Genomic DNA, 19,285 nt, shown 5'->3' with positions numbered 1-19,285 from the left:
TCTCTCCTTCAGTTGTTTCCACCCATGGTAATATTGACATTAATGAGCTGAAGAAAATCAATACGGGCACTTTCCAGCCATCATCGAGAACAAGAAAAACATTCATGCTAATGGATCTTTCTGGCTAAATAGATTCATGTCCTTCACACACGCCAACGTCAGCGATCTGTCTGCCCATGGGAGGGGTGTAAGCCTCCACTTTGGGCCAGCTGAATTATTGAGGAAGAGTAAACAGGAAACAAGATGGTCCACTGGGGCCTGGTGTGTGTGTGTGTGTGTGTGTGTGTGTGTGTGTGTGTGTGTGTGTGTGTGTGTGTGTGTGTGTGTGTGTGTGTGTGTGTGTGTGTGTGTGTGTGTGTGTGTGTGTGTGTGTGTGTGAACGTGGATGCTGGAAGTGTCGGTTGAAGCAGGCTGCTATTAGGGGACTCTTGAGCTCTGATGTTTCCTGTCAGGCTTGGGACACATACAAACACACACATAAACACACACCAAGTATGACTGAGTACAAATCATGAGTACCACGATTCCCATCATTGCTCGCATCTGATCCCACACTGATGTGTTGGGGTCAGTGCACTGCACTATGGGGGAATAACATTGTCTTAGTAAGTATGTATCATCGGAAATTAACCATCTTCAACACAGAAATATTGGCCCGAAATTGGTCACTAATAATTCGGAAATAGTATATTTTGTCAATTTGAAGGCGGCTCACCTTTCCCAACTTGGGTGCACTACTGCAAAAATAATAATAAAAGTGACCTCATATCTAAAGCGTCCTTCAATAACAGTCGCAATAAAAAAATGGTTTTGTATTAATAATACAAATACTGAATTGTGTGTGAAAGGAAGGGTCAAGGTTAGATCCTGAGAACGGGAAACCCCCTGTAGCACTAGTTTGCACATGTAACTTCCATCTGTTTTCCCTGCCTAAATATAGGAGCAATGCACGTCCGCCATTATCCTCCTATATTTCCAGGTGCTCCTCTGTAGCTTGTCTGCTAGGCTACCTGGTGCATCCCCCCTCTGCTTAACATTTGGTCGCCCACCATGATGTCCACATCCTGTGCGAGGATCCGCCGTGGACCCCCTCCAGTGGATCGCCCAGTATGTGTGCAGCCTTTTAGCTCAACTCTAAACGGCCCCCTGAGATGAGTGTCATGCGCACACAGCCTGTTCCCCACATTCCCAATAGTCCTGGATCACTGAGCAGTCCAACAGAGCATGCTGCGCTCGTTCCTGGAAATTCAACCGTGGCTGACAGCTCAGGGCAACAGAACGGGCTCTAGTGGGAAGTTAGTTAGCACTGGCCATCAGTTGACACGAGTGTGCAAATAGCACAATCCGCAAACATGTGTCCCGTTGCCAGAGATCCTCTCTCTCTCTCTCTCTCTGAACGAGGGCTCAGAAGGCCAACCCTCTGCATCAACCCTCTGCATCACTCTAAGAGGCAGTCAAGCTGTAAGCAAACAGCAGACATGAAAGGTACCCTCAGGTGGGAGCGGGTGGGTTGATGTTAGTGCAGCAGAAATACTGTATATGTGTGTGTGTTTGTGTGTGTGTGTGTGTTTGTGCGTGTATGTGTGTGTGTTTGTGGATGATAGAGAGGGTACCACACATGGAAATGTCTGATTCATAGTCCACTTCAGGACACTAAGTGCTTTAAACACCCACAAGAAAACCATTGAGCCCTTCAGAAAGTGAAGAGGGGAATGCAGACGGCACTCCACTTGTGTGGCCAGTGCACGGCTCCAAGTAATAATCCAGCAAAAACAGTAAAAAATAAAATAAGTACGCAGTCATCATTTAGACAAAACAAAGTAGACGATATTAAAGTTGTTTAAGGTGAAACAATAACCATGGGCTTTTACTGTCAGGATAAGGCTCACTCAACCCCCAATGACCAAGACTTGGCCTTGATTTCTCAAATAAATATGAACCTTTGGTGGTGTAGACTTCTTCTCATATAGCTGCCATCTGGTGTTTCCCCCTTGCTGAGTAAGGCAGACAATACCGGTCAGCAGGAGACAGGCAGTGTCACATTTGACTGGAAAGCGGTTCATGTAGGCCATATTGTTAAAGTTGTCTGTAAAATAGCCAACACATCCTTTGATACAGTTTTAGCCGTTTGTTAAACTCCTACAGACCTGGCACTTCTTCAATTCGAACCCAAATCGCTGCATTCTACCTACAAGTATCCTTGGGCAAGATGTTAAACCCCCACCTGCTCATTAATGAATTGCATCTAGAGCACAAAAACAGTGTAAATCCCATTGGATAAAACGGATAGTTAAATCACTATATATATGTTCACAAAGATGCATGATGTCACTTACCATTGCAACAGCATTTATGAGGAAATCTCTTTCATGAACAGAGGCGGATCCTTGGCTTTGGATGGCCTGCCTCCTTCAGGTCAGATGTACCTTTGTAACAGACCTTGGATAGAAAGCATCAAGGTAAATAAAGCTCATACGCATCTCTCAACCAGATAAATCATCGACCTCAATGTTCTCCCACCCACCGTTGTGTACCAAACATCACAGACAACATGGACTATATACAGGGATTATTTTATTAAGTGAATAAGCATCTTCAAAGGATTTATTCATCAAGTATGATCCATTTATTTCCAATGGATCCACGGGTTCAGGTCAATTACAATAACAATGTTCATAGGACAAAATACAAACCTGGGTCCACTGCATTCTGAATCAGATTCACATCAGAAAAACAAAGTGCATTTTACAGTAATATGGCAGCTTTCAAGCAACTCCAAAAGAAAACCAAAACAATGGATAAAATCACAAAGCAATACAGCATTTATTTTATTTCAGAAACGTTTAATACTGTGATCACTTCAAATGTATTTTCTTTTAATACCTTCACACTTTACAAAAAGGACATGAAAGCGAGATGTAAACAGTATTTCAATTTGATCAGTTTTAATCCAAATTTGAAATGGTGTATCTTTACCCTTCACTTGTCCCTTCTGCAGAATGATCAGTCAAGCGCACACACATAGTGCTTGGCCCCAGTCTTAAATTCCCTTCTTCCTAATCTACAACAAACCACAACCAGGCATAAAAATAAACACACCAAAAATATTTTGGGAACATTTTAAAACTTTACAATACATAGGATGAGTACATATTCCACATCCTGTATATAGGCAACAATTTCTACAAACAGAGAAAAAAAATCCACTGTGCAAACATTAATGAAAAATAACGATTGCACATATGTTACAAAATGGAATAGTTGTGGAACATCTGAACCCAATTGGTCTGAGTGGTACAGATAAGCAGCACAGTTAGAGGGCGAGTCTGTGCTGGAACATCCACAGGTTTACATCAATTATCCTCCAACTTTATGAACAATACGCGTCGCCGCAGTGCTGCTGATCTTACAGTAATCACTGGTTTCATCACCCCAAAGTGTCATTCCCTGGTATACTGGTTGTACTGGGACCTGTCAACTGAAAGTTGACAGGTCATTTTTGCAGACATGGGAGGTAATTGGGAACCTACCGCCGGTTAAAAAGGGCAATCTCGTCTCAACTCCAAGCGAATTGGGAACATTGACATGAATTGTCTATTTTTGCAGTTTTCAGGTCTAAGGTTGTCCAATGAAATGTTTATTTCTTGATGTCTGCACTTACTAATCCAGACAGGCCGAACACACGGACTAGACAGACACAAGATTCCTACAACAGAACCAACACCTCAACACATTTCTGTTTGAGGAGATTTGTCTCTCTCTCTCCCTCCAACGTTTGAATCTATCTCCATCTCTCTGCCAGATGGCGGCAGCACAGGACGATTGTAGTCATCTCCTGATTCATTCATGTTTGTTGTTTGACAATCAGTCAGGGTGATATCGCCATGCTTTTTCTTTAATCCCTGAAATGTTGATATGCTAATTTTGGAGTATGCCATCAAATAAGAGAATAGTGGTCTATTTTTGGGGGAATCTCCACAAACAATAAAATAGTTTGATAACAAATGGCTTTCATATCCCGACAATGGCATCATACGTAAAGTGCGGTTACAATTGACAGGATAAATGAATACATGAGAGCCTGTTGAACAACCCAACACACACACACACACACACACACACACACACACACACACACACACACACACACAAACACACACACACTTTAGGCACCTTGATGAGAAATGGCTATATAGTTCTTCTCGCTTCACAACAGTATGTGAACCCTTACCCTATTTCCAGGCATTCTTGCCTTGAAATATACTTTTTTTACTGCCTATACATGTCAACATTAAAAAAGGATGAATAACCATCTGCATGCTCTTGGAGCCATGAATGTAAACAAACAGTGGCATGCCCACACAGATACACACACACACACACACACACACACACACACACACACACACACACACACACACACACACACACACACACACACACACACACACACACACACACACACACACACACACACTCTTTCTCCATATCTGGGGTCCTGTTGGGCTCATTGTGCTGTGGAAAGGCAGATGGCTGATTTAAAAATACAGACCAAGTTACTGGGGGCTCCACTACAGACACACACCCGTCTGGTTCAGAGCTGTGGGATGACTGTGGACGACATCACACAGCGTGTGGGTGTGTTTTTGCGTCAGCAGCTGCTCTCCGCGAACACTACGACGACGACTACTACTACTTCAAAAGTAGAGCTCGTCCCCAACATCGCTCATCTCAGCTGTGGTTCAAAAAGGCACGTCCTGGCTCCACCCACCGCTCAGTGATGAAGCCCCACACACACACACACACACACACACACACACACACAATCTGCAGTTGCTTAACTCGCACCGATAAGTGTGAGAAGTCAACGGTCGGTCAATCAAATCGATGGCCTGACAGAATCCCTGTGATGAAGTTATGTTTCCATCAAACAAAGACCGTCCGAACATAGTTCCACCCATTCAACAGAAACCCAAACACATGCATACACAAACCTGCACGTAATATGCTCTCTGATTGTATGTCTTTAAGCTTCTTTATGGTCTCCTCCGGTTCTTCTGTCCTGTCTCATTGGGATTAGCACTGTTTTTTTTTCGCAAAGTCAGTTTGTTGGGAGCAAATGATGAGAAAACTCAAAGGGGAAAAAAGCATGGCATTCTACTGGTCACCACTAGAGGACACAGGAAACAACACAACAGTAGGCTTGGGGAAGCACAAACTACAATGAGAAACATTGCAGAACCATATAACCATATTAGGCTCAAGGCAGAACAAGCAAAACAATCAAAGAGGGTTGGGGGGGGGGAGCTATTTAAATAATAACATAGGAAGCAACCCTTTTCATATATATTTTTATATATATATAAACATAACACTGATGTCAGTTGCACTTACTAATCAATCAACTTAATTATTGGAATTATAATACAAGGAAATAAATTAAAACGTCCCACGAATGTTTACGCTGTGGGAACTAGGGAGTCCTCACCGCCATGACTTCCTACTGAAGATGGGGGGAGCTCCTTCTCCCATGACCCTCTCCTCTCGGCGAGCCGTCCTGAAGCTGGGAGCCCTAGAGGCTGCGGCGGGGCGAGGTAAGGGGGCGGGCTGCGTGTCCTCCTCCCCGTGCCACCAGCATGCTGCTGCGTCGTAGACCACGCTTCTCCAGCACTTGATCCTATTGCTTGGTTTTCTTACCGGGTTTTGTTTCTGAAGACCTTGTGAAGAAATGGGACGAAAACAAGGGACGTCCCGGACACTGCTCGGGTGGGTTCCCCATGGCACAGCTTCCGATGGCTTTTCACTGAGCCCCCCCGGGCGGGGGGTCCGGGAGGTCCCCCAGGGCGGGCCGGCGCCGCCTGTACAGTACAGACCGGGGAACGGGGTGTGGAGACCCCTCGGACCCAAGCGGAGGACCACCAGCTTATGTGTGCGTGTAGAAAAAGACACCGCCCTGTGGGATGGCTCTGGCCGGCGGGACTGTATTCAACAGGAAGGCTTTACGTTTTGTGAAGAGTACAGGCAGTCCCCAGAAGTACCAGGCACAAAACATGGCGGATTCTAAAGTCCTTCTGAATGGGTTTCAATAGAAAAATGTGTGGCGTCTGGTTTTTATGGTGGGCAATGGCTCACCAATGGTTGGCAATATCGGTAGTGGCAAGGGTGGTCTGACGGGTTTCAAGCTGAGAGGTGGGGAGATTCTCGATGCACCATACTTACAAATGTCGAAAGAGAGCAATATAAAGAGAATGGGAGCGAGAGCGAGAGAAAGAGCAGTGCCAGAGAGGGACATGTCTAGAGGCGGTGGTGGTGGGGGCTGGGTCACCGGGTTGTGCTTGGAGAGGCCCTTGTTCAAATGATTGCTTTATTCCCCTCTTCTCTCTCCGTGCTGGACATGGTCGTCCTGAGTAGTAGGACAGGGGGTTGGATTGTAGGACGGAGGGGCTCCTGGGAGCCGCCTCCAGGTTCCTCCTGCCTCTGGGCCAGGATAGACCGGTGGAAGTGTGTCTCCAGTTTAGAGCTGGTGATCCAGCCTCCGTTTTTCCAAGGGATGAACCGTCCCTTTCCTCCTAGTCCCTTCGGTGTGCGTCTGCGGGTTTGTGCTTTTCAATACATGTCGGAATGGATGCCGTGTGTGTGTGTCTTTGTGTGGCTGTCTGGCAATGTGTGTGTGTACGTCTGGCAGTGTGTGTGTGGGTATGTCTGGCAGTGTGTGCGTCAGTGAGTGTGTGTATGCGTGTGTCTGGCTGTGTGTGTGTCTGGCAGTATCTGTGTGTGTGTCAGTGTGTGTGTGTGTGTGTGTGTGTGTGTGTCTGGCAGTATCTGTGTGTGTGTGTGTGTCTTGCAGTATCTGTGTGTGTGTGTGTCAGTGTGTGTGTGTGTGTGTGTCTGGCAGTGTCTGTGTGTGTGTGTCAGTGTGTGTGTGTGTGTGGTCTGGCAGTGTGTCCGGGTGTGTTGGGCGAGTCAGTTCATGTCGATGGTGTTGAACACCCACTCGGTGAACTTCTTGAGCTTGGCAGCGGAGGTCTGAGACTCCTCCTTCAGCCGCTGGTTGTCGTCCCACAGCCTCTTGATCTGGGTCTGGAGGCGCGCCTTGTCCTCGCGCTCCTATCCACCCGGGGGGGGGGGAAGGGAGACATGTACCATGAAGTTAATTTAGTCACTGATCCAAAGTTGCAACTGAACTGAGGACAACCAATACAGGCATCCAATCTTAATTTGACTAGCTGCCACTAGAAGTCAGTGCTGTGAGGCGCAGTTGAAAAACAATGCTTATTGCTGAAGTTAATACATATGTAAACAAAAACATGAATTAAATCTAATCTTAGATTTAAGATTAGAATTCTCAATGCAATTGTAGATGGCTAATCTTTCATTCTCTCCGAGTGTGTGTGTTGTGTGTGTGTGTGTGTGTGTGTGTGTGCGGCTGTACCTTCTTCAGGTCCTCCTGCAGCATCTTCACCATGGCCTCCAGCTTGGTGACCTTCCTCTCCAGCCCTATGTGGCCCTCGCTGCGGGGGGGGGGGGGGGGGGGAGTTTAGGGAATACCCTGGGTCTCTTGCCGTCTGGTTTTGTTCTCGGTTACACGTGTCGGTTAGGCGTGTGTGTTTGTGTGAGGAAGATCAAATATATGTGTGTGTGTGTGTGTGTGTGTGTGTGTGTGGTAGATCAAGTGTGTGTGTGTGTGTGTGGTAGATCAAATGTATGCGTGTGTGTGTGTGTGGTAGATCAAGTGTGTGTGTGTGGTAGATCAAATGTATGCGCGCGTGTGTGTGTGTGTGTGTGTGTGTGTGTGTGTGTGTGTGTGATACCTGGAGGAGGGTCTTGATATTGGCGGGGGCTGCAGCTCTATGTGGGGCTGCTGGGGGCTGGAGGCGCCACTGCCCCGGTGATGACTGGGGTCTGAGTACACAAAGCCTCTCTGGACTGCGCACGCACACACACACACACACACACACACACACACACACACACACACACACACACACACACACACACACACACACACACACACACACACACACACACACACACACACACACACACACACAAGCAAAAAAGACAGACGTTATCATCGTGGCGACCACAACTTCGGGTTCCAACTGCAATTGTAATGGAACAGTGTTGTAACAAACAGTATAAGGTTTGAATCTCTGTGTGCCTATATGTGCAATGTGCACCATTTGTCTCACCGTCAAAGGTGTTGGCCACGTCCACCAGGTGCGTCCAGTCCAGGGGGCTGTCCCTTTCCAGAGACGGTGGGAGGGGCATCAGCTCCTGGGGGAGGGGCCTACGCTGACGCTCCACCAGCTCCACCAATGAGGTGTCGGACGCAGACAAGTCGCCTGCATGCAACACACAGGGTTAATGAGTTGTAACATAGTTCACACATTCATACCAACAGGCCACATATGTCCTTGGCGCCTACAAGAAGCCATTCATTCATGTACCAATTCTAGAGATACGAGCGGCCCAGGTGTTCGAGGGACCCAGAAGCTCAAGGCCACAAAAACAAGAGTAATTCCCGCACATAGCCACAAACCAAGTTGCAATGACAACACATAGCCGCAAGGGACAGCATAAAGACACATACAGGGTTCCAGGGGCGGGAGTTCAGCACCATGCTTAGCCAATCAGACAAACAGCAATAATAAAACGCTAACATACATGCATTTGTATTTAAGCTGTATAAATGACACCACTTAGGCAGGACGTTCCTCAGAAAAATCACTTTTTTAATCTTTAGACAAAATCCATATTCCCCACTTTAGACACTTGGGGGCAGCAGATACACAGAGACACGCGGTGGCATTTGACGTAGGCCCATTGAGTATGCACACCCACACACATCCTCATCTCAAGGCCTGCTTCTCTGTGTGGGCAGGCGAGCCTTAACACAGGTACAACACTGTTGTACAGTCATTCAATTCAGGTTTCTATATATAAAAATGATATTTGAAATATACTTGCGAACAGAACTGCGTTCTTATCGAGAGACACAAATGGCGAAGCACATATATTTAGTCCTTGGGAGTGACGAATCGATTGACAAGCAGCATAACATTTTAATATTTTACGATTATTATGAAAGACTGCTGCTCTCTGCTCGGACTAAAACCTGCTCTAGTACGGAATAATTATGTGCCGCCGTGACTGAATGTGGTAGTGTTAGTACAGCCAAAACCAACATACACTATAAAAGCCCTCATCAAAACCTTGATACTGGGGTCCACCCACTATATGGTCCCCCACTTCCATCTACACTGGCCTTACTAACACGAGAGAAATATACTGTCAATTTTACAAGCGATTCAGAAACACAAAATAAAAGATAAGGTTTCAGATGAATGTGCAATATATTGGTTGACGACAGGTGACGTAGGAACTGAGCGCTGAACGTCACAGCGCGAGAGCTTCTGTCTAGAAGGCATCCTATTTTTCCTTTCAATCTAACCCTAGAGTGTAGGACCACCTCCGGAGGCAACCATCTCCCCAACATCTCCCCTAAGGCCATCAGCGCCCGCTTTAGACGGCGGGTAACGGCCCTGTGCAACCATCTCCTGAATGTTTCCAAACGTGCGATTCTGGCGGAAACAAAGGCCATCGTTAGCCTGGCTCAATCAATCAATCAATCAATCTACATTGAGATGAGGTCTGGGAACCACACATTAATTTTCTCGTATTTGAGGCGTGGTTTACGATTGCCCGGAGCCGTTTATTGGGCGCCACGAATGTCTATCATCTGAGTCTGTACGTAGCTCATAGCCAATCAAAGCCTGTTGGTAGCAGGGCAAAGACATCCTTCTTGGTAATGATAGATTTAACGCCGAAAGATGCACTTCTCAAAAAAGACTTGCGTTCTAAACTAAATAGAACACTATCTAAGGCCGCATCGAAAGGTAACGCGTCTGCTGCCCTGGTGTTGGCCCCACCGTGGAGCTTGATGCCCAGCTTGTAGGAGGGCCGGCGCAGGGGCACGCCGCGCGTGGTGGGCGAGCGCGGCACGGTGGAGCAGCTGAACAGCACGTCGGAGCCCAGCGTCTGCTCCGACACCGAGTCGGTGAGGGGCGGCGGGCGCTGGCCCCGGTAGATGCTCTCGTCGGACAGCGTGCGGTGCAGGGAGCGCCGGTGGCTGGGGGGCTTGGACCCCGGGGACGACTGGGGGGGAGGGGAGAGAGGCTTCGTTAAGAAGGAGATGATTTAGGAATGACCTTCTGTTGTTTATCAGATCACTTTTAGCATCTTTTCTTTCCACTGTTTGATCAATAATGAAATTCTGGGTGATTGATTTTGTTTTTGTTACTTTTCTTCTCAGTGCATAAGAGCCCTGAATACAAAGTTGATGTTGATTAATGATGAGCAGAGGGCGGACACGCAAACTGAGGAAGAGGAGGGAGGGCCCAGCTCGGCACGGTAGGGCAACAACAACAATATAGCAAATAGAAGACATAAACCCAGTCATACTCATACTTTTTTGTTTGTGTTATATTACAATAATCCCATAATATACGGTAATATGGTCCATCAACCAGGGGAAAGTCCACTGTAATAAGGAGTGCGTATGGTAATGGGACCGGCTGGGTAACTCACTCCAGGCAGTTGGGCCGCAGAGGACGGTGGCTTGACTGATGAGCGGCGCTCGGTATCGGTGTGAGGGAACACGCCCCTGGTCAATGAAGTGCGCCTTTCCTTACTCATTCTTAAAATTACCATCGCTTCCCCAAACAACATAAATCAGGATCAAGACGTGGGCTGGCGGTGGTTGTGCATGCGGTAGGCGGCTCCGCGTGCGACCCAGCGAGAGCCACAGAGGCCAGCCTGCGGGGCTCACCTTGTCCTTGTGTCTACGGGGCAGCGGCGGGGGGCTGTCGTTGTGCCTCTTGGTGTCCTCCTCCATGACCGACTTGGCGTAGAGCTGGGGGGAGTGCATGTCCCGCAGGGAGGGCCGGGCAGCCGGCGTCGGCATGCCCCCCTCCATCCCGCCCTCGCCTGGAGATTTCCTGACACACACACACACACACACACACACACACACACACACACACACACACACACACACACACACACACACACACACACACACACACACACACACACACACACACACACACACACACACACCATTTGTTATGGGATCAAAGGCTCACATGCATTTGGTTTGCCTAGCGGTTAACGGTGTGTGATATGAATACAAGATATACACAAGTTCTTCTGCAGGTTTTGTGAGACGCCAACACGAGTACGTGTGCAACGCTGCCGCAAACCCTGCCCAGCGGGGAAGCGCATTTCATTGATGCCATGATATTTCCGCAGCAATGACTCATTCGCCAAAATAAGCTTGAATTCTCCCCAAAGGATCTGGCTTCACAGTGAACAGTGTTTTCTTGGTATGCTTTTCATGTAATGTGGAGGCGTCCTCGCTAGGCTTGTCAATCAAACGTCTTGGAAGCCTATTAGATCTCCTGGCATTCACTGTTTTCTATCCTCTAACGCCCAGATTCACTGTGGTGTGCGGAAATAGTCACACACTATAACCACTATAACAGCACCTAAAATCTGTGTCTATCAACATGGAAAACTAATCTAAAGGTTCTCTTAGCTCCGCCGGAGGAGTGGATCCAAGTACTGTGACCACTGCGACTACGCTTCGTCACAGATCAGAAGGAGACCAAGCGACGGCGTCGTCCCTCGAAATCAGCTAACCAAGATTTCCTCGTGGAAGCGCATTGACAATCGCAGTATTGTCAATCCAAAGCAGCCTGAAGGCCGATCAAATCCGAAGGCTTGGGACCGTTGCCAGGGGCCACGAATGACTCGTATGCTGGTTGCACAACCGAGGACGCCTTGGAGCAAGGCAGTTGAGATCCCAAAGCTTGTGGCGGTGACGTGTTGCAACCGTTTCTTCTGGCTGCAGAAGAGTGTCGGCTCCAGACGGCTCTGCACTGTTTGCCTTCTGAAGACACCGGTTTTATTTTTAACCACCCGAACAGAAGCCACAATATTGTTCTTTCTTTCTGTCACATGAATCATAGCAAAATTCCTTTCATAGATCTATAAAAAACATCTAAACACCCAAAAGGCAGATTTTCTCAAAAGTACATTCAGCAGATGTTCTTTTCCGAAGTGAGGCTGAGAACAATCCCCACGCACAATCTACACTGGAGTAGCGACAACAAAAGTGACATTTCTGCGAACCTCATTAAAAAAAACAAAGAGTTCCCCTAGAGTAAAAATGTATCAGGAGCAGAGCCGGACAGTAACGGAGTACATTTACTTGAGTACAGTACTTAAGTACAATTTTGAGGGATCTGTACTTTACTCAAGTATCATTTTTTGGGAGTACTCATGACTTTACTCAAGTACATTTGAGAGACAAATATTGTACTCTTTACTCCGTTACATTTCTATCCATGACCGTGAGTACCCGTTACTCCTTCTGAAAAATAAAAAATAAAAGGAGAAAAGAAAAATCACGGAAACCCTCAATTTGTTGTTTCCCTCTCAAACGTGATTCCCTCTCAAACTGATTAGGACAGCCTTCAGCCTATCAGCAATCACCTTCGCTTTCCGCCAAAGCCAACTCCATGGTCAGAATTAGATGAGAGACGATTGTTGATTTGATTGATAAAAAAACTGAGAAACTCACACATACATAGAATTGTTAGCTGAATTTTCTTTTCTGATATTGCATATTTATGTAAGCTGAGCAATTGTTTTTATGTTCTTGAGTAAACTGTTATACTGTATACTATTGTGCTATTGCCATGGTAAGAAGATGAAAATTACTTGATTTTACTTTCAATTCCTTTTACATTCTCCAAGGTGTTAACATTTTTCATGCAGGACGTTTCTATACATAAATGTAAGCACTGTGGCAGTAGTAATGCAATATTTAGAAAACATACTCTTGTACTCTTGATACTCAAGTACTTTTAAAAACAAGTACTTCAGTACTTTTACTTAAGTAGACATCTGACTGTAGTACTTTTACTTGTACTTGAGTAAAATTTAGCAAGGGGTATCTGTACTTTTACTCAAGTAAGGAAGCTGTGTACTCTGTCCGCCTCTGATCAGGAGTGATCCCCCTCTTTCTTTGTCCTTACTTGCGCGTGTCTCCAAAGTCCACAGAGTTGATGGTGGAGCCGGGCTTGCGCCAGCCAATCAGGTACTTGGACTGAGCGCCCTGGCGAGGGTAGAAGCTCTTGGGGCCCGGGGACACCGAGGAGGCCTGGGAGGAGGGAGAGGTGGCCGAGGAGGACGACGACGAGGACTCCTCGCGGGGAGAGCTGTGGCCCGAGTGGCGGGAGCTGAGGGAAGAGCACAGGGAGTTCCACCATACTTACACCTGCACTAGGTCACTTTGCAATGGCAGCCAGTGAAACGTGTCTGAAGTGAACTCGCTCTCCCACCAGCGGAAAATCTGAAAATGTGTTGCTACTGGGAAACTTCACACAGTGCAGGTTCAACTATGTAGAATCTTTGAACACACACATCCAATATGTACAATTGATGAATGTTCATGGGCCCAAATTAAGAAGTATTAGTGCACATACACACACACACACACACACACACACCTGGAGTGCGAGCCGACGTCGCTCAGACTGTATGTGCTGCTGTCCCGGACCAGCAGGTGGGTGGGGGGGGTGCGGCCCGTGCGCTCCATGCTGCTCTCCGACGGGGGGGGCACGGGCGCCTCGGCCGCGGCGGGGGACCGCTCCAGCATCCTGCGGCCCCCCTCGGTGGGGCTGTGCCACGGGGAGGGCGTGGCCCGCTCTCGGCTGTCCCGGCCGTCTCGGCTGTCCCGCCCCTCTCGGCTGTCCCGGCCATCCCTAGACCCGCCCCCAGCAGCGCCGGGCGCCAGCAGGGAGCTGGAGCTGCCATGGTGGGAGTGGGGGTGGGCGTGGCCGTGGGAGTGGCCGTGGTGCGGCGCACCGTAGGAGCCCGTGTCGATGCCGCTGTCAGCTGAGGCGCCCCCGAGGTAGCCGCCGCCGCCCAGGCCGTTGGGCTCCGCCTCGGCCGGATCGCCTCCGGTACTAGAGGGCCCCCCCCCGCCGCTGCTGCCGCCGCCACCGCCGCCGCCACCGCCACCGCCACCGCCACCGGCCCCCAGGTCAAACCACTTGTCGCCGTCGCTGAGGCCCCCGCTGGAGGCGGTGCTGGACAGGGTGTTGCTGCTGGAGTGGCCCGAGTAGGGGCCGTCCGACTGCCCAACACACAGCAGGAGGGAGACGGGTGAGTCCGGGTCGGAGGCCAAATGCTACGTTTCATCAGGGCTAATCCCGGGCTAGCGGCTGAGACACGCTGCCGCAACCTTAGTGAAAACCAAAACCAGTGGAATGGAAACTCCTCACACTTTTATATTTAATATAACGATGAAATGGCATCCTGACAATAAACTGACTATGTTGCATAAATAGTTTGTAAAGTGACATAAAATGTGACCCTTACTGTCTTTCATGCAGCCACAAACTTTTAGGGCTCATGCTGTGATAATCCTGCGATGAAATGAGTCTTGCATTCCTCAGTATATTCGCTGGAATAAAGACCTTTTCATGCATTTGTTTGATGATAAAGTGTTTGTGTTTCTCGGTGTATTCACTGCTTGAGAAGCCCTCTTATTACATTTGTATGCCCTTCCTCCTACGCTGGTAATCTCTTTGCAAGCTGAAGCTACCGCTCATGATTAGTTTGAGTCGGCACCAAACTCAGTAATATCACAGAAACACTGTGGAGAAACGAGCAATATGTTTGATGCATCATTGATTGTGAGTGTTGGTGGGGTGAGAGCTCATGGAGAGGCTGACCTGGCTTCCTTTCTTTGGGGACAGGTGAATGACCTGCTCCTGCCTCTGGATGCGTGGAGCTCCTGAGTAGCCTGGGCCAGACTTCGCCACGGGCGCTTCTGCAAAGTACACAGACACACACACCATTGAAGACCATCACATGGAGGCTTTTCAGTCACACACAGCAACACAAAAACATGATCTGGGTTTTAATGAGACATTTGCATCATAGTTTATACCCAAGACTTCAAAATCAATGGTAATCTAACTACCTATCTATCTATATTTATATATATATTCTTCCTGTCCCACATCCTTATCACCATTTATTTAGCTAGCAGGGAGATACTGTCTGTGTGTGTGTGTGTGTTTGGGTGTGTGAGAGTGTTTTTCGGCATATTAAAATAATGTGCTAGCCGCTCGAGTATAACAGCCAGGTAATGACTAGAGCCAGACAGAGGAGAGAGGAATGACAGAGACGAGGTGTGGTTTAGCAATGGGCACCTCATTATACCACTCTCTGTCTCTTCCACTAATGAGGTTGTTGTTAGCGGGTTGTGTGTTAGGTCACGTGCACGTGCACGTGCGCGTGTGTGTGTGTGTGCGTTGTTATTATTTATTTATTGACGGAGCTCATGAATATTGTTGTTCATAATGCATCTTTTCTCAGTTGTGATCTTGGAGTTGCTTTGCATAATATGCTTCATGTTACGCATGCTCTCCATCGCCTCAGTCGATTGATTCCTTGCACAGATCAGGGGATTGCTGAAGAACGTAGTACAAGGGCCCTACGATCGGTGGTCCTGTGGGACTGTGCGCTTGTGAAGGAGGGGGAAGAGAGAGCAAACGGAGGGCCAGGATCGTGTGACTGGGGTTGTTTCTGAATGGCAGAAAGAACGCATAATCAGAGAGGACGATAGGGAGAGATTCCAAAACACACTACTGGCATGCTCTGGTACAAGATCTTTTTGGGGGTTTTGACCGCGTCCGAGCGGGCCCCCCGGTCCTAGGTCGGGCGCACCACAAAATGAAAGACTAGGAAAGCCTTTCTCCTTATTTTAGCCCTTGTGTAGGCAGTGTGTGTGTGTGTGTGTGTGTGTGTGCATCAGCTGGTGCCTAGAGGAATGCGACACTTGAAAAGAGGTGGAGATGCAGCGATGGTTTAAAAGAAACACTGAGCAGCTCGATGTGAGGACTGTCAGAGGCAACTCTACCTATAGAAGGGAGCTGCATGAGAGAGACACACTGTGTGTGTGTGTGTGTGTGTGTGTGTGTGTGTGTGTGTGTGTGTGTGTGTGTGTGTGTGTGTGTGTGTGTGTGTGTGTGTGTGTGTGTGTGTGTGTGTGTGTCAGAGAGAGATGAGGGGGAAGTAAGTAGGTGGGTGGGTGTTGAGTTATAATACAAGTTGACCTTGAGGTGGCAGAAAGCGCCTGAGGAGGCACGATGGAGCGGAAGCAGCACACAAAGAGAGGTGGTTATACAACTGTATCCAGAGGTATACCCCTCTCTCAGAGCCAGAAACAGAGAGAGAGAAAAGCCAGGCAGTAAATACATAGAAATAAAATAAATGAAAATGAATGAAGTGTTCACCGAGGGGAGAGAGAAGATGTTCACACACTGCTTTTCGAACTGCTGTGCTGAGAATACTTAATTTATTTCACTGTGCTCCCTCTCTCCCACTGCTCTCTCCCCGCTCGTCTCTCTCTCCAACTGATCTGCTCAATGCCATCTCTTTGGTCTCTCTCTCGGCGCTCTCTCTCCCCCCACTTCACTTTCCGACTGCTTTTTCTCATTGCTATCTCTTTGCTCCATACCCCGTTCGCTCTCTCTCTCTTTGCTCTCTCACACTGCTCTTTCACTACCATTCTCTCTCTCTCTCTATCTCTATCTCTTTGCTCTCTCCCCCGTTCTATCTCTCTTTTGCTGTTATCTCTTTGCTCTCTCCCCCGTTCTCTCTCTTGCTGCTATCTCTTTGCTCTCTCCCCCGTTCTCTCTCTCTCTCTCTCTCTCTTGCTCCTATCTCCTGCGCTCTCAGCGTCACTACCATCTCTTTGCTGTGCCTCCCACTGCTGTATCTCCCTGTCCTCTCTCTCTCTACTCTTTCTGCTCTCTCCCTCTCCCTACCTCTTTGCACATTCTCTAGTCTTGATGCTTCGCAGAGGCTGCAATTTCCTTGGCACCCAGGAGGAGGGAGAGGAGGAGGAAGAGGAGGAGGAAGAGGAGGGGGAAAGAGAGGTGGAAGAGGGGGAGGGTGGTCAGCGCCAATGCAGCGGTGGGATGGGGTGATGGGAGCTGGGAATAAAAGAGGACAGACAGGTGGCTACAGTTCCACTGTTCAGGGAGGGGACGTGAGCAGAGAGTCCTGATGAATGCCGAGCTCTCTGAAGCCACGGACAGCCTGGCTCGCTGTCTGTGTGCTAAACCTTCAAAACACGTATGTACAGCGCATGGAAAAGGAGAAAACCTTTTCCGCCGCCCACTCTAGAACAGAACGAAGGACAGAGACAGGTGGAATGAAAGCAGAAGACCAACAAGGAGTATTCTGCACATACTGAGCCTTCTTTACTTCGAATTCAGATCACACGCATACTCCCACACAGGGAATGACGCGTGCACACACACACCCACACAGGGGAATGACGCGCGCACACACACCCACACACAGGGGAATGACGCGCGCACACACACCCCCACACAGGGGAATGACGCGTGCACACACACCCACACACAGGGGAATGACGCGTGCACACACACCCCCACACAGGGGAATGACGCGTGCACACACACCCACACACAGGGGAATGACGCGTGCACACACACCCACACATTTTGACGGTGTAACATCTGTCCCACTGACAATCTTGCTTGACCCTTATGTGATACGATACCTAACTTTTCTAGGAGCAATAACGTCTATTGTTTTCATTGTTTCCCCAAAATACACCCACGTTGTTGTTTCTGTGATTTAATATATCAGTTTTTCATGTGGATAATGCGTCCAAATTGCAATACTGTGAATATTGCTACATTTTAAATTCCACACTTTGTCAAATGTTTCTGCATTAAAATGTAATCCTTGAAATTGTATTAGATAATGAGACCAAGTCAACATAAAAGAAAAGTTTACCTGCAGAGCCTCTGTCAACCGCTCCCCCTTCCTCCATCCTCGACCAATTAGGAGTGGACTTGCCGCTGGACCCGCCTTCTCCCACAACCTGACGCTCTGAGGACATGGGGGAGTGACGGCTGCCTCCGAATCTGGATGCGTCACACACACACACACACACATTATAGTAGTATATACATTATATTAGTATTAACCAATCACGAGTGACTCATGATCAGGTAGGGCTGTACACACACACACACACAGAGACGGACAGATCCTTACTGCTCCGGCATGGACTTCTGGGTCCTCCAGTGGGAGGAGCTAGCGGAGGCGTCACTGGAGCAGGACAGGTTGCTGGGGGAGCTGCGGTTGTGGGGGGAGCGGCCCAGCGCCAGAGAGGACCCCAGGCCATAGCCGTCACTGCCCCCCGGGGACATCCTGGTGAAGAACACACACACACACACAGAAACACACACACACACACACACGTATGAGAATAGATTAACAAAGTTTGACAGGGTCCACTGGGTAGGCTGCTTCGCTGATCTATTCAGCACACATCTAGGTGGACACGCCCCCTGGTGATGTCAGAAGAGGACCTCATGTGCGCGAGTGTGTGCACCCGTGTGCGTCCGTTCCCCCTCACCGCTTGGGGTCCAGCGGCCGCCCGTCGCTGCTGACGCTGCGGGGGATGACGCCGCCGCCGCCCCGCTCCAGCCGCTCGGCCGACAGCGTCTTGCCCCCCGAGCTGCCCAGGCTGACGGCCCGGTTGGGCGTGTGGGGCTGGGGCGAGGCCGTCAGCGACTGCTGGGGGCTGCTGGAGGTCCGCTGCCACTTGTTGTTGTTGCTGCGGAAGGGGAACTTGTACTCGAAGGAGCCGCCGCTGCTGCTGTCGCTGCTGCCCTTGTAGTCCACCGTGGGCACGCGGAACATCTCCGAGCAGCCCCTGGGGAGGCACGCCGCGACGGGTGTGTTAGCAGGGCGCCGGGTGTAAGGTGTGGATGTGTTACCAATACGGCGGGAATAGGTTGTGGATGTGTTACCATTACGGCGGGTATAGGTTGTGGATGTGTTAGCATGTCGGCGGGTATAGGTTGTGGATGTGTTAGCATGTCGGCGGTATAGGTTGTGGATGTGTTAGCATGTCGGCGGTATAGGTTGTGGATGTGTTAGCATGTCGGCGGTATAGGTTGTGGATGTGTTAGCATGTCGGCAGTATAGGTTGTGGATGTGTTAGCTGTCGGCGGTATAGGTTGTGGATGTGTTAGCATGTCGGCAGTATAGGTTGTGGATGTGTTAGCATTACGGTGGGTATAGGTTGTGGATGTGTTAGCATGTCGGCGGGTATATGTTATGGATTGTGTTGGCAGGTTGAAGTAATGGATGTGTT

General features: G+C 48.8%; 1 protein-coding gene across 2 annotated transcripts in view; it reads right to left on the bottom strand.

Annotated features, from left to right (window-relative positions):
* Positions 1-2,554: 2,554 nt before the first annotated feature.
* sipa1l1 (signal-induced proliferation-associated 1 like 1) overlaps positions 2,555-19,285 on the bottom strand; it is a 67,224-nt gene continuing 50,493 nt past the window's right edge. For both annotated transcript variants that reach the window (XM_030345363.1, XM_030345364.1), the window contains exons 13-24: positions 18,542-18,841; positions 18,178-18,333; positions 17,914-18,044; positions 14,808-14,905; positions 13,578-14,206; positions 13,104-13,307; positions 10,832-11,000; positions 9,933-10,158; positions 8,193-8,345; positions 7,812-7,926; positions 7,433-7,511; positions 2,555-7,107 (exon numbers count right to left, since the gene is read on the bottom strand). In XM_030345363.1, the coding sequence (XP_030201223.1) occupies positions 6,964-7,107; positions 7,433-7,511; positions 7,812-7,926; positions 8,193-8,345; positions 9,933-10,158; positions 10,832-11,000; positions 13,104-13,307; positions 13,578-14,206; positions 14,808-14,905; positions 17,914-18,044; positions 18,178-18,333; positions 18,542-18,841 (2,404 nt within the window). In that variant the 3' untranslated portion in view covers positions 2,555-6,963. The remainder of the gene's footprint in view (positions 7,108-7,432; positions 7,512-7,811; positions 7,927-8,192; positions 8,346-9,932; positions 10,159-10,831; positions 11,001-13,103; positions 13,308-13,577; positions 14,207-14,807; positions 14,906-17,913; positions 18,045-18,177; positions 18,334-18,541; positions 18,842-19,285) is intronic.

Source organism: Gadus morhua, chromosome 21 (genome assembly GCF_902167405.1).
Source record: "Gadus morhua chromosome 21, gadMor3.0, whole genome shotgun sequence".
Taxonomy (NCBI): domain Eukaryota; kingdom Metazoa; phylum Chordata; class Actinopteri; order Gadiformes; family Gadidae; genus Gadus; species Gadus morhua.
This window is presented reverse-complemented; position numbering and strand designations above follow the sequence as displayed.